At 39.1% G+C, this 15,506-nt stretch overlaps 1 protein-coding gene across 2 annotated transcripts in view; it reads left to right on the forward strand.

The window, feature by feature from the left end:
- The window catches only part of BOLL (boule RNA binding protein), a 29,253-nt gene extending 14,285 nt beyond the window's left edge, over positions 1-14,968 (forward strand). The window contains exons 6-11 of one of the 2 annotated variants that reach the window (XM_075711635.1): positions 1,849-1,976; positions 3,982-4,053; positions 5,035-5,082; positions 6,167-6,292; positions 7,784-7,858; positions 14,945-14,968. In XM_075711635.1, coding sequence (XP_075567750.1) covers positions 1,849-1,976; positions 3,982-4,053; positions 5,035-5,082; positions 6,167-6,292; positions 7,784-7,858; positions 14,945-14,968 — 473 coding nt within the window. Of the gene's footprint in view, positions 1-1,848; positions 1,977-3,981; positions 4,054-5,034; positions 5,083-6,166; positions 6,293-7,783; positions 7,880-14,944 lie in introns of those variants that run through there. The other variant, XM_075711634.1, reaches the window with a different exon arrangement.
- Positions 14,969-15,506: the final 538 nt, after the last annotated feature.

Here is a 15,506-nt window from a genome sequence, read left to right on the forward strand (position 1 = left end):
ACCTTACTCGCCTAGGCTACTTTGTTCTACTGCAGCTCATCTTGAGGTTCATGAGGCCATTAAACCTAGACTCAGAGTATTACTGTAGGGTTGTGGTTCTGTTATATTTAGCAGAATTGAAGAGATAACCCATTTATTGCTGTCCTCTGCGTCCCACCTGTAATCTAGTACCTGTCTTCCCTACTATTAAGCAAAACAATTTTTAGCTCTTGTGTTATCATAGGACCTTTTTTGCTAAGAACTTTGAATATACTGGGAGGACCACTCAGTTTGCTTTTCCCTAGCACCAGGTATTGTGAAAATGGGCATTCTAAAAGTTGAAAAGTAGAAACCAAACGTGAACAACCAGAAGAAGAATGATGAATTGTTGTGGGCTGGCAGAATTTCAGATGGCTATATCTCCCCAAACTTGTGGGTTTTTTCTGTCACGGTGAGTTTGCTGGGTTTGATCTTTTCCTTTGAAAGAGAGATGTTCAACAACAGTAGAAAGTTCTGTGCAATGGACTTGGTAGTTAGCGAAGTGGACAGGATTGTTGGCCGTGGGATCCTGTTGGTCTCGGCATTTGAGATCTCAGTAACTGCTATTCTAGATTGCTTACTGGAGCTAAAGTAGCCTCTAATTTTTCTGAGGTCTGTTTAACACTATCCGAACAACTTTCTTAGCCTGACCTGTCTGTGGATAGTATTTCAGCTTTATTGTATCCAAGTGTCTTCAGGCTTTTCTGGGAGTGAGTTAAACTCTTACCATCAATAAAGGCCCTTCAATCATTGTGGGAGCCTTCTTGATCTCTCAGTTAGCATTCTAGTAATCTCTTCAGTGTTGCGTCTGTCCATAAAATCGCACTGCCTTGTGGCACTTACCTTTGCAAGGGAGATGAAAAACTAAAACTTGCTCAGAGATCTTCTTTATATGGTGTTCGTCCTGAGTTTTTCCATGCTATGTTACTACTTAATGTGATTTCAAGATTTAAATTTTGGTTACAGAATTTATTTTCCTTTTTTTTTTTTTCCCGAACTCTCTTTATATTTGGAACTGAAACATGTCTTCATGTTTGACATAAAGTTCTAGAGAAACATGAAGTCCTGTCCCATGCCCCGCCCCCAAAATGCAGACAGAAAGAGAGCCTAGGTGATCTCAAAGGCAGTGTTTGAAAAAGATAAACAACCTCTGCACAGGGATAGATATCCCTTTATTTGAATAGGGCTTGCTGTCAGTACCTGTTAGAGGGTTGTGTAGATGGAACTCTCAGACCATGCTCATTTATAGCCTCTGCTGTAGTGGCAGCACTGCTGAGAAGTGTCCCTGTTGCTGACATCTAGATGCCAGTTTTGACTTTTGCCAGGCAATGTGCCATTGCAGAAAGACAGTCTGTGTGTGTTGAGAAACCAGGCTGCACCTTGTAATGAAATCATTCTGTTGTTTTAGTGCTTGGATCCTGTTTGAGCTAAATATGAATATGTGGAGGTTGCCAGTGGAAATCTCCTACAATATGAAGTTACCTTTGGACGTTTGAAGATTAAATATATATATATTTGCTGGTAATTGGAGTTACCTGTGTTTAATAATTTATATGCATGTCATCTTCTGCACCCCTTCCCATCTACCTCTGGAGACGTTCTGTGACCATCTGCTTTCATGATTTTGTGTTCAAGAGGGAATTGAGATGGTACTAGGCACACTGCCCTATGTTCTTTCCTTTGAGCGTTTTGCTTCTCTGAAGATCAGAAATTTTCTTTTCTTTTTTATATGACCTACACATCTTTTTAAAAAAAAAAAAAAAAAAACAACCAAAAAAAAACCCACCCCCACAACCTACTGGTAAGTAAACTTTAAAATATTAATTCCAGGTTCTACTGTAATACCAGAAGCTGGTACAATGTACTTAACGACTTCAAGTGGATATCCTTATATTTACCATAATGGAGTGGCTTATTTTCATACGTCTGAAGTTGCTTCTGTTCCACAGCCATGGCCAGTAAGTAATTTATTTTTGTATATGTGCTTTTCTGTGGACGCGGATGAGTTGCAGTGTTTTCAAGTCCCTCCTGCTTCCAGTTTCTTCAGCTGTGCCTCATGTTTGATGTTTAAATGGCTTCCTCATATTAGTCTGTTTATTTTGTGTTTTTTTTAAACATTACTTAAGTTTATTGTTCTGCAGGGAATTTTGCTTTGATGTGACCTACTGGACAGGGTAGTTCAGCATCAGTGTGGGCCCTACCCCAGGAGAAGTTTTGGTTTACTAAGGAGTCGTTGGTGCTTATGACCCTTGATTGGCTCCATTTATTATTCCCTCATGAGTGAGGTGTTCTTGGCTGCAGAATATTATGATGATGAAAAGAGAACATAATACTAGATAAATAAAACAAAAGTGAAACTGGATAATTTTATAGTAATTCACATACTCTTTTTCATGAATACTGCTTGTTTTAGGAGGAAGATAATTCAATAGATCAGTTGTTTGGCTTTAGTAGGCTTGGGGAACTTGGACAGAATTTCTTGGGAAGTACAGGAAAGAGTTGTCAATTGCTTCAGTTTTTTTACAAGAGGGAAGGATTGCGAGACTGATGCGGTCTGCATAAGGCACGGGGCCTACGTAGAGGATGCATCCTTACTAATTTCTGTAAAAGCAGCATTCACAGAGGCTGTACATACCATGTCTATAAACAAGTGGAAAATCCCTTCACATACTGGGGGGAAAAACTCAATAGAAGAATTACTAATAAATAAAAAGAAACTTTCCCAAAACAGAGATGAGACCAGTAATAGATTCTTTTATGTTGTTTCTTTTGGCACTGTAGAATCTTTCTCAGTATTTAACCTCTGTTTCAATCACCAAACTTCTAAGATGTTTGCTCTTCTAACAGAGGCACAATATAGTGCCTTCTGAACTTTAGAGGATAAGCATAAACATCTGTTTACATATTTTAGAAAGCCTTTTCGAAGTTCATTCTCTGTAGTTCTAGAGAACTTGCTCAAATCCTACCTGTTAGAAAAAAAACAATGCTTTAAGAGTTGTAGTACTGAAATTTGGTTCTGGTGCCCTGGCTCAGATCCACTGTGTTTCAAACGAATAGCACTCAATCTTTCCAGTTAGAAATAGTGCTGCCTCTGTTGGTTTCAGTTATTTACATTTTCATCGTTAGGAAAGTACCTATATAAAGAAGTTAAGGGAAAAAAACTGAAAACTTGATGTTGGAGAAAACATTAATCAAATTAAAGATATTAATACTTTTTGTTGTGTATTGTGCATGTGTAATAGTGCAGATCGGGTCTTTTTTTTCCATTTTGCATTCTGCATTTTTGTATAGTGTAGAATGCATTAAAGTGGTTGTGGAGCAGTTCCTTATTGAATATTTTGCAGGAATGAGGGAATTTGATGACACGGGAGTTGCACACACTAGCTTTAACTAATCACAACTAGAGGTTCACAGTCCTATGTTGTCCTCTACCATGGCCATATATTTCTGCCCCCCTTTCTTTTACTGGTGTTTTTCTGACCCTAAACCAGGCCCCCAAAAAACCCAGGCAGGTTTCTAGCTGGTTTACCTCCCTAAACTGGCTCACTGCCAAATCAGGTGAATGCTGGGGCTGGCATCAGGAAGGGAACAGAAAAGGGAAGATTGGGTTGGGGGTGTGGAGAGGATAGGAGTACATCAGTGACAACTTAGATTGCCCTAAGCATTTACAAAAATGTACCTATGGTCAGGACAGTGGATGGCCTTTGCATCGCTAGATAGTGATGGCCTAGTGCTTTCTGGAAAGAACTAAGTAAATATGCCCAAGATTTTTGTTTTGTTTCTTATGTAGGCCCTTAGAAACAGTGGCTTTGAAGAATCTAAGTGTAAGTTAAAACTTGGTAAATCCATTTTCAAAAGGGAGGGGAGGTGGTTCAGCATTATAGTACTTCAGAACTGTTCTTAATAGGAGTGACAGTTGATGAAATTGCTGCATTAAGACTTGTAACTTTTTTCTTTTTTAAGTCACGCTCTGTTTCCAGTTCACCTGTGGTGGTAGCTCAACCGGTTTATCAGTCTCCTACATACCATTATCAGGTATCTGTTTGAAAATGGGTTTCAGACCATCAGTATTCCTTCCAGCCATGTGGTTTTATTTGCGGCACTATCTCAGGTCCGTTTATTCTTAGGAAATAAAAAGACTGTTCAAAATACTCAGATAAAACAGATTTTAATTTCATCGAAGGCTTTATTTTCACTAGGATACAGTTTATTCTGTCTATGTAACTACATGGAAATGTAATAAATTAAAATTTTCTTTGGCATTGCTAGACAGCTGGCTTAGTACCGTCCTTAACTTTAATCATCTAAGCCAACCTTCTGCTCAAAGCAGGGCTGGTTAGATCAGGTTTCTCAGGAACTTGTCCAGTTGAATTTTAAGTATCTCTGGTGATGGAGATTCCACAACCTTTCTGGACAGCCTCTTCCAATATTTGACCCTTCTCATGGTAAAAGACTTTTTCTTCCTTACGACTAGTTAAAATTTTCAATGTTCCATCCTGTGTCCATTGACTCTTGCACTCTGAACACCTCTGATGAGAATCTGGCTAAGTCATATTTATGTGCCCCACACACACACACACACCAGATAGTTGTGGCCATCAATAATTATCCCCTCCCACCTTTATCCTTCTCAAGGCTGAACAAACCCAGTTCTCTCAGCATCCTGTTATGTCTGTTGTCCAGTCCCCTAACCATCATGGTGGCCAGCTACTGGATTTATGCAGTATGGCCATGTCTTTAATGTGTATTGGAAAGTTAACTGCGTTTTGTATCTTCTGTTTTCCTAATTAGGCATGGTTCTTAGAAGCTTATGAAATGCCCAAGTCAGAGGCTGAGTGGAAGTAGACAAAACTATGTTCCTGAATTATTTGGGGGCTTATGAAAATCATATTTCTTCTTAATTAAGACTTTATTATAGATTTGAGGTTAATTTTGATTCTAGTATGTTGGGAATTCTACTATGTGTATGCATATGCTCTTAATCATGTGAGTAATATCTTCTTTGTTTGAATTTAGGCGCCAACACAGTGTCTTCCAAGTCAGTGGCAGTGGTCTGTTCCACAGGTAAATACAGTTCATAGTTGCAGCATTTTACCATTAGTTTGCATCTAGTTTAAAGGTACGGCTTACCTAGCAGTGAAATTTACCACTATTCACAACACTTGAAATAATAGCTATATTTTAGCAATGCATTTACAACACTTGCTGATACAATAGAAGGTACAAAATAGCGTTTATTGAAACATCAAATACAAATCTGATGTAAAGAAAGCATTTTCCCCTTCCCTGTCCCTCTGGCAAAAAGTTTGTATTAAACTATCTAATAAGTTCTCACAAGCAGGTAAAGACTGCCATATTTTACCTGATAGGAGAAATTAGTATTAACTAGCTCACTAACTGATACTAACTGTGATGTTTCATTGGAGTATTGCTAGCAAAGGCATGTAGACGCAAAAGTATGGTGAAATTAGACCCAGGCCCTTGAAATAGGAGGAAGAACTTGAAATTGCTAACTTGGTAATTTTGAGGGGAGACTTTATCGGTTTTGTGATCTCTGTAGCAGAGGAGCTTAATATGGAAATCTTGCCACTCGAGGAGTTTGAAGACTTTGAAGCTAAAAGGAGGACCAGGTCCCTTAAGCTTGAACTGTTATAATGTGTCCTCATTGCTTTAGTAGCAGCCATTGTCCAGTTATGGTCAGTTCCATTCTATTAATAGATGTCAGTCTGCTGCTTTGAAATCTGGGTGCTGAATTACAGAAATACTGTGTGTTTTATTTTAAAACGAAAATACTTGGGTTTTCTTAATGTAACGTTTTTGCAAGAGGAAATCTGTATTATGTTTCTGTGATCTTGAGAGTAAGTGTCAATTTTATAAGGTTTAGGATTTCTCTAACAACGCTCTCCAAAATGTAAATAAAACCTGAAAAAATAGATAAAGTGATTAAATGACATGTCTATTCTATTCTACTACCTGACCTTTCTACCTACTTCCCCCTCACTTAGTTTTTTTAGGTTATCAAAGATGAATTTGACACTTTGTTTTAAACCTTTATCTTCATTTATATGTAGCAAAGAAGATTGTAAAATAAGCTTTGGTATTTATAGTGCACAAATATAATTTATGAAAATAATGTGTTTTATTTCAGTCTCCTGCCTCTTCGCCTTCATTCTTGTATCTGCAACCATCCGAAGTCATTTATCAGCCAATAGGGATTACCCAGGAAAGTGGATATATACCTCCTCCTCTCCTAGTGGAAGCTGCAGTTCCTGAGGTATTTTATAAAAAAAATTTACTTACAATTGAAGTGTTTATCTGCAATTGAAAAACATCATCTTCTAGTTTAAGCACAGGCAGTTCAGTCAACTGTTTCCTGTACTTACCCCCCCCCCACTCATGCTACTGCTGTTAAATCATTTCAGTTGTCATCAAGTTAGAGCATCTCCTCCAGCTTTCTAGGAGGGTGCTTTGATTCTGAAATATTTTAGGGGGTCACAAGTGTATGACAGACAGCAGTATAAAGACTAGTCGGTTTGTTTTGTTTGAAAATAGCATTTAAATAAAATGGGAGTCAGACTCTGCAGAATGCTGGATTAATCTACCCAAGCCATAACAGTTTCCTGAAGTAATTCTTTTTCTGTGTGAGTAAAGCTCATTCTAAGTATTCTGAAGATCAGAATGATTTAAGAGTAGTCGAATGACTAAATAATTTTTTTCTTTATTAATTTTTTTGCTTCCATATCGATAGTATTTCTAGTGTTTCTTAAGAGATTCTTAATGTACAATAAGGCCATATCTTTATAATTGGATATTAAAAATGACATTAAATAATTGGCTACAGGAAAGCTTACTATAAGATTGAAAATGTATAATGATTAATTGGTACTTTTCCTCTTGGATAATTCATTCCTAATTAACAGGGATGCCAAAATAAATGGTAAATTAGGACAGTAATCAAGTATTTTTACAAAAGTTGAAGAACATTTTATTGCTACAAGAAAAGTTCCAAAACTTCAAACACCTTAGGTGTGTCAGGATTTCCCACTTAAGTAATTTAATTTCTCTACAAAGGTCTTGATTAATACAAGGCTTTGGTTGTTGGGGTTTTTCTTCTTTTTTTTAAAGTGCATAAATATCAGTATTTATTGTTATTATAAATCTTATAAAGGTTGTTTTTACCTTTTGTGTTTCATAAATCAGATATCAACTTAGACAAGAAATTTGAAAACTGTGAGCAATAAGAAAAAACATTAAATTAGTTAATGAATATTTGGATGTAACATGCTCTCAGTTCACAGGTACATAATTTGTTGATGTTAAAGGAAGCAGTATCAGAAGATGGTGTAAAAGTCAAAGGAAATCCTGTGTATTAGTTGCATGTAAATATCTTGTAAGGGTGGTAATGCCGGGAATTACATTTCAATATTCTAATCTATGCATTTAAACACCATTCCAGTTACGGCTGAGTGAAATGGATTTGTAGTAGAGAAGCGTGCTACTTCTATCAAGGGGAGTGCTTTTTGACACAGATCTAGATAAACTGAATTTACCAAACTTTGGTACAGTGGGGAAAACAGATTTAAATATTGAAATTTTGTTTCTTAAGAAGTCAGTAGTTTAGATAAACATAGCCCACAATTTGAAGTTTTAAGGAATCTAAATTCATGTGAAAGGTTTGCAAAAACATCAAATTGTGAAACAAGCTTTTTCGGTTCATTTTTTGTATTTGTGTGTGGGTTTTGTTTGTTTTTTTTTTTTTAACCAGCTGTATTCTGATCATGGAGTTCAAGCACCACATCACCAGCCTTATGCCCAGAGTGCCATAGCTGTGCCTGCACCTGTGAGTATCAAACTAAGGTAGTTAAAGTAAGCACTGTAGTCTTGCTGTCCCCTTTCTTGAAGGGGGACAGTAAGAGAAGAGGGGCAGGGATGAAAAAGTCTTCTATTAATGAATTAATAAATAAGGAAAACAGAAATATTGCGGAGAAACTGAGATTTTTGTCTTCACTTGAGGCTTTGTGACAGAGGACATAAATATTACTTATTTCGGAACTATTGGGGGGAAGTAAAAAAAAAAAAACCAACATGACTAGTTATTTTAAAACTTGAGATACATTTTTCATTTGTAGTTTTCCTTTGTATTTTGAGAGAAAACAGTGAACCTTGTTCAGTTCTTTGAAATGATGGTTACAAATCCTTGTCTCTCTGGATCCTGAGAAGTTGAATTCCTTACTTGCAGCTTTAGATAAGCACCTCATGTTGTGGCAAGGTGGGGTTTTGGAACATGGAGCATGAAAAACTCCCAGTTGGCCACCTGTGGGTGTTTTTCTGTGCAGTTCTGATTTTGAATGGCTATTTGAAAATGTGATTCTTCCATGTCACCTGACGCAAGTTGTTGGGGTTTTTTGGGTCCCAGTTTAAGGTCCTTTTGCCTAAACTAATAAGGTTGTTCACACAACATACGAAACGATGTCTAAACTAGATTTAGCCTAGATTTGCCTGATAACAAAGGATTAAAGGTATCACTAGTTTTACCTGATATTACAGCACTTACTCTTCTGTGAAAGAGGCTTACTTAACTACAAATGACAGACTAAATATGAATGAATCAAAGCCATGTTATAGGCTCTTTTACATATTTTTTTCATTTTTTTACCTTTAAGAGAAGAATTTTTTTCCACTGTTGTGTAACAGTATCTACTAAGTATTTCCAGTAGAGGGGGCTGTAACATTAATTGTTGTCTTGGAATAAAATGCAAGTACTCCAATAAAAAAAAATAGAAGCTGAATATGAATTTGAGAATACTAATTCTGAGTGATTCATATTTTTAAGAAAAACTTCAAGGGAGTTGGTGTAACACAGTGAGTCTAATATCCAGTTTATATTCCATTTTCTAGCAGTGTATGAAAACACTTTAAAAAATTGGCAACAGTAGTCTCGGATCAAAAAGAGGTGCATACTTACTGAATTAAATAGAGAAAAAAGCTTTTTCACCTTGAAACTTGACTTTTATTACCTAGGGCCAAGGCTATATGAACACGATAGTGTGAAGTAAGTTACAAGGTAGATCTAGAGCACGATAGCTCTTCCTCTTCGACAGTAATTGCCACAGTACCATGCTTTATCCTATAGGAAAGGCAAAGCAATTTACTCTGTGATAAATGAAAATGTGTTAATTTACAGTAGAATATGTGCATGCATGGTAAAACCATGTTTAGTTACTGTGGCATAGGAAATAAGCTGCAAATTCAGACTCTTATTTATCTCCTGATAGATTTTCTATGTTTACTCATAGCATTAGAACTGATTTCACACAAGCCAAAGCTCGCATAACCCAACAATTTGTTCTGTTTTCCACACCACCCATTTCCTGTGCTGGTAGTGGTTTTGTGAGGCAGTATGGTAAACCAGGTCAGGGAACTGATTAGGTAAAGCTGAAGTTCTGCTCCCTCCACCCAAAAAGAGCCAACTTAAAGTTGGATCAGTTCCTCAGGCCAGTTTGTCAAGCAACTGCACAAATTCTTGTACTTCTACAAAAAGTTTGGGATAGGATAGAGGAAGTAAGACTTGTGTTAGCAGTGCAGAGTTAAACTTGATGAAACTGAGCATGAAATTGCTAATCCTGTCCATTCCTTCACTGTATTTCTTGCTTATTCTTACCCATTTTCTCAGAAGTCTTATGTTACCCATAGTTGAAACTCTGCTCTGTTCAGGTCTCAAGTAAATTCACAGATATAGTTAAATCCTTACAAAGACTTGCTGAATTCTGATAATTTTATTCATTACAAGATGACGCCAAATAGTTCTTTACAGGTTTTAATTTTTTAGTTAGCTTTGTTTAGTAGTAACCTAGTAGTTCTGGATTATAATTTTTCCTTTTCACATTTCACCTTACCTTTTCACATACCCACTTGAAGTTTTTAATATATTTCATGTATAATGAATATGATCAGCTTGTATTGTGTCTATCACTGTGGCTGAACACTCAACAGTGATTGAAAAAAAAAGAGCAACTGTTGACAGCAGACTGCTATGTATTAAGCAAGTGGTTGTGTCATTACCACCTGCTCCCCAGCTGCATAAAAATACTGCCTGCTGGCTGTAGTCTTGTTAAAATACCCCAACTAATGTATCTGCTGCTTGAAAATCGCTGAATAGCGGCCATGTAGGAGAGTGCAGGTGCCTAAAATAAGAACCTTACCTTGAAGGTAATTTGCTAATTGCCTCCATTGCATTAGGAATAAGCATATGCTTTATACTAGGACCTGTAAGTCATATGGTGTGAGTAGGATGGGTACAGCCAGTATCTGGGTATTTTTGGCAGTTGTAGACTTCTTACAGCTTTCAAATCCAGCTCAAAACCGAGCATGCATTGCAGTCATATTCTAATGAAGTCACAAGGGTGAGCAAACAAAATGGATTAAATCTTTATTTGAAGAAGAAAATAAAAAATTTCTAAGCCAATGTTTCCATTGTGTCATGGTTTGACCCTGGCTGGGTGCCAAGTGCCCACCAAAGCCAGTCTATCACTCCCCTTTTCAACTGGACAGGGGAGAGAAAATATAACAAAAAGCTTGTCAGTTGGGATGAGTACAGGGAGGTCACTCAGCGATTACCATCATGGACAAAACAGACTTGACTTGGGGAAAATCAGTTTAGTTTATTACCAATCAAAACTGAGTAGGAGAGAAGAGTGAGAACCTGTGTAGGGTAATAAGAAATAAAACCAAGTCTTAAAACACCTTCCCCCCACACCTCCCTTCTTCCTGGGCTCAACTTCACTCCCAGTTTCTCTACCTCCTCCCCCTGTGCAGTGCAGAGGGACGGGGAATGGGGGTTGCAGTCAGTTCATCACGCGTTGTCTCTGCTGCTCCTTCCTCCTCAGGGGAGGACTCTTCACACCCTTCCCCTGCTCCAGCATGGGGTGCCATCCACGGGAAACAGTCCTCCACGAACTTCTCCAACATGGGTCCTTCGCACGGGCTACAGTTCTTCACGAACTGCTCCAGCATTGGTCCCTTCCACAGGATGCAGTCCTTCAGAAGCAGACTGCTCCAGCATAGATCACCTACAGGGTCACAAGCCCTGCCAGCCAACCTGCTCCAGCGTGGGCTCCTCTCTCTCCATGGGTCCACAGGTCCTGCCAGGAGCCTGCTCCAGCATGGGCTTCCCACAGGGTCACAGCCTCCTTTGGGTGCATCCACCTGTGGGGTCCTCCCCGGGCTGCAGGTGGATATCTGCTCTGCCATGGACCTCCATGGGCTGCAGGGGGACAGCCTGCCTCACCATGGTCTGCACCACGGGCTGCAGGGGAATCTCTGTTCCAGCGCCTGGAGCACCTCCTACCCCTCCTTCTTCACTGACCTTGGTGTCTGCAGAGTCGTTCCTCTCGCATATTCTCACTTTTCACTCCAGCTGCAGTTTGCGTCTGGGGCTTTCCGTGCCCCCCCCCCGCCCCTTCTTAAATATGTTATCACAGAGAGGCTACTACTGTCGTTGATTGGCTCAGCGTTGGCCAGTGGTGGGTCCACCTTGGAGCCAGCTGGCATTGGCTGTGTTGGACATAGAGGAAACTTCTAGCAGCTTCTCACAGAAGCCAACCCTGTAGCCCTGCCGCTACCAAAACCTTGCCATGCAAACCCAAGACACGTTGCTGTTGTACAAAAAGGGAACTCTGTTAATCCTGTAAACAAGTCAGCAGTTAACAAAGGAGGCTTCAGTTTTGGCAATTCTCTAACTTATTTTTCATTCTCTCTTTTCTACCACTTAAATAGTGTTTTGTTGGTATAACTTTAGTACAAAATTTGTAATAGTCTTAAATGAAAATTGGATGAAAACATACCCGGATTTCCAACTATAATTTATTTTTTAGATCCAGATCTGGTATTTAAGATCAGGTTTGAATCAAAAATACTAATCCCCTCCCCTTGATCATGTGTTTGCTAATGATCCTTTGTATTTACTTGAAGGTGTTTTCTTTTGGCGATTATAGCATGTTTTGTTCATGAGACATGGAAATGATTTCATCTTCACATCTATACAAATGGATAAGGTTGACATTCATTCTCAAAGGCTGCTAGGTAACACTTGTTTTTTAGGAAGCGTGAATTTTTTTCATCTCTGCTGGGTCTTGTGCAGTGTTTCAGATCTTAAATCGTCCTCTAATATGGAGAATAATGTTTGAATGCTCCTAGAGGACATGTATGAGATTGTGTTTGGTAGTAAGATCCATGTAGTCTACTAACAGCAGAAACTTGAGGGAAGATTGAAATTTGAGTTTTCTGGTTTCACACTTGGGAGAAATACCTGTGAGTTAAATTTTTGTTTTGCTGGATGGTTATCTTGAGTCCTGAGGCACTGGCCTGGTAAATGCTTATTGGACATTGTGTGTGTATGAGGGAGACCCCTGAGGCCTGGGGAGCTGAGCAACACAGTTGCAGTCTGTGTAAACTGAGCAAAGGTGTAAAAGGTTCTGGTATATGGAGGTGGGTAGGTTGGTGGGGTTTGTTTTGTTTCATTTCATGGTTTTTTTGGTTTGGTGTTTTGGCTTTTTTTAAATTATTATTCTCAGTCATCTTTTCCAGCTGCAGTATACCTGTCAGGGGGTAGGCATGGCTCTAGTCTTAGAGTTTTTGCTATTCCTGTGGTCTGTATCCAACAGAATGTTTTGGCCAACATTAACAGGATGGGATCATACAGTGTCTTTTCCTATAGGGGACTGTTTAGGTCCTTGGGGGAGGGAAGGAGGTGTTCTTTTATTTGAGCTTGGACACTTAGTTTGGGGGGGGGGGGGGGGGGGGGGCAGGGAGGGCATGGCATGGAATCAGCCTTACGTTATCTAAACTCTTCACTCCTGTCCCTACAACAGACTAGTTTTAGCTGACAAAGTCTGACAATCTTCCTTAATCCAATTCTTGGAACCTAAAAGTGCTATACACTGGATTGGAGTGCAGAGCTGTAGTACTCGGACAGGCTGGACCGATGGGCCGAGGCCAACTGGATGAGGTTTAACAAGGCCAAGTGCCGGGTCCTGCACTTGGGTCACAACAACCCCATGCAATGCTACGGGCTTGGGGAAGAGTGGCTGGAAAGCTGCCTGGCAGAATAGGACCTGGGGGTGCTGGTTGACAGCCAGCTGAACATGAGCCAGCAGTGTGCCCAGGTGGCCAAGAAGGCCCACAGCATCCTGGCTTGTATCGGGAACAGTGTGGCCAGCAGGAGCAGGGAGGTGATTGTGTCCCTGTGCTCGGCACTGGTGAGGCCACACCTGGAATACTGTGTCCAGTTTTGGGCCCCTCAATGCAAGAAAGACATTGAGGTGCTGGAGCGTGTTCAGAGAAGGGCAACGCAGCTGGTGAAGGGTCTGGAGCACAGGCCTTATGAGGAGCGGCTGAGGGAACTGGGGTTGTTTAGCCTGGAGAAGAGGAGGCTGAGGGGAGACCTTACTGCTCTCTACAGCTACCTGAAAGGAGGTTGTAGTGAGGTGGGTGTTGGTCTCTTCTCCCAAGTAGATAACGATAGGACAAGAGGAAATGGGCTCAAGCTGTGCCAGGGGAGGTTTAGATTGGATATTAGGAAAAATTTCTTCACGGAAAGGGAGGTCAAGCATTGGAACAGGCTGCCCAGAGAGGTGGTGGAGTCACCATCCCTGGAAGGGTTCAAAAAACAGGTAGATGTGGCACTTCAGGACATGGTTTAGTCTAGTCTACACTGGTTTAGTGTGGACTTGGTAATGTTAGGTTAATGGTTGGACTGGATGATCTTAGAGGTCTTTTCCAACCTAAACAACTCTATGATTCTACTTCTTTTAAGCTTAGCCTTTTCTTCAGAAAATGTTCTGGAAAGTCACAGAAGAGTACAAAGGTAGTAAGTATTTTCATGCGGGTTCCTCCCCACCCCCCGAAAACCCAGTTAACGCTAACAAGAAGAACCTATCAATGATAGAAGTGTATCCTGGTTTTCAGATTTGTTTGCATGTTTGGTTTTTGTCACTACTTTGTTCTCTATTCCACGCAGTCTTTTTTTGATAGCTTTAAACTTGCATTTTCTACTTACTATAAGAAAATACTTTTTAGAAAGGTCAAAGATTCTTTGCTTGAGCATTTCCAGTCTTCAGTATATTGGCAGTAGTTATATTGCCTCTAACTGAAAAGGCAGAGGAGGATCTTCCTATGTCAAAACAGATTTTTAGGGTACTCATTTGTAATATGGTTCATGTATATGTGCATTCAGATTGTAATGGTGCATGATGCTAACACCTTGGCCTTTTGGTAGTGAATGTTCTGTAAATTTAACTGAACTTAGAGCACTCCCTTTTTCTCTGCAGTTAAGCTAAAATTTGTGTTCTCTGTGTATAATACACACAAATATACATCTGTTCATACATGTTTGTATATACACATGCGTGTATATATACATTAATTGTGGTTTTTATAAGGGGAAGTCTTGGTGTAATCCTTTTGGGAGAAGTATAGTAATTTTATACTAGTGCTGTGTGCTATTGTATGATAGTCCATCTGGAACAAAAAAATTAAACTTTACCACGTTTTCTGTATAGGTAAGTATTATTTTTGTTTATCATGCAGTGAGATAATGAACCTTTTATTTAAAGTTACCTTAGCCTTAGAAACATGAATCTAAACTTCTAGTTGTCATAATGTATGATTAACAAGAGGCTTGTCACCAGCTGTAGCAAGGTCTGTTGCCTGTAAAAGGGTTTTTTTTTTAAACTCCACCAAAAATGATTGTTAACTTTCTGTTAGCATAGAAAGGTGTAGATGGCATGCTTTTTCTTACAGTTTCCTCCTATGTTCTCTTTACAATCTCCTCTCTTTCTATTCTAATAGCTTGTTCTCATTCCAGTTCAGTGGGTTTTTTTCTTTTGCTTTCTCTGATACGTATGTTCTCTCTCTCTTTACTTCACAGACACTATGGAGCATTCACTATTAAGCCATTTGGGCAGCTCTAGTCTACCTGTACTGATTTTCTTGTCCAGTCCTTCCCATGTGGTTGAGATCCATCATCAACATACCAGCTAGCAGCTGCCTGCTGTGAAACTTGGGGTCAGTTGTTTCATTGCAATGCTTGCTATTTACAAATTGGTAAATAATAAAACATGCTCTGATAGAATTTAGCATAGTCTGCAATATTACTTATCTGCTTCCTGCATGTTTGTAAATTTCCTAATAATATGTTACATAAAACAATTTATATAATCCATGTCATTCATTCCTGGGATAGTCATGTATATGTTAATTCCATTGTTATTTTCTTTCTGGTTCAACTTCCCAACTTCTGTGTATGTTTGGATTATTTTCCTTCAACAGGGAGGGAAATTTTCAGTACTTTAATGTATGATCTTTGTTCCTGAAACTGTTTTAATTCCTTTATTGACAACTCAATTTTCTCTTCTTTTCTCCCTATTTTGTGTGATTTACAGTGGTTTGTATTCATGGAGTTACACTCTCGCATGTGCTTAACCATGCTT

The sequence above is a fragment of the Pelecanus crispus genome, chromosome 5 (genome assembly GCF_030463565.1).
Source record: "Pelecanus crispus isolate bPelCri1 chromosome 5, bPelCri1.pri, whole genome shotgun sequence".
NCBI lineage: Eukaryota > Metazoa > Chordata > Aves > Pelecaniformes > Pelecanidae > Pelecanus > Pelecanus crispus.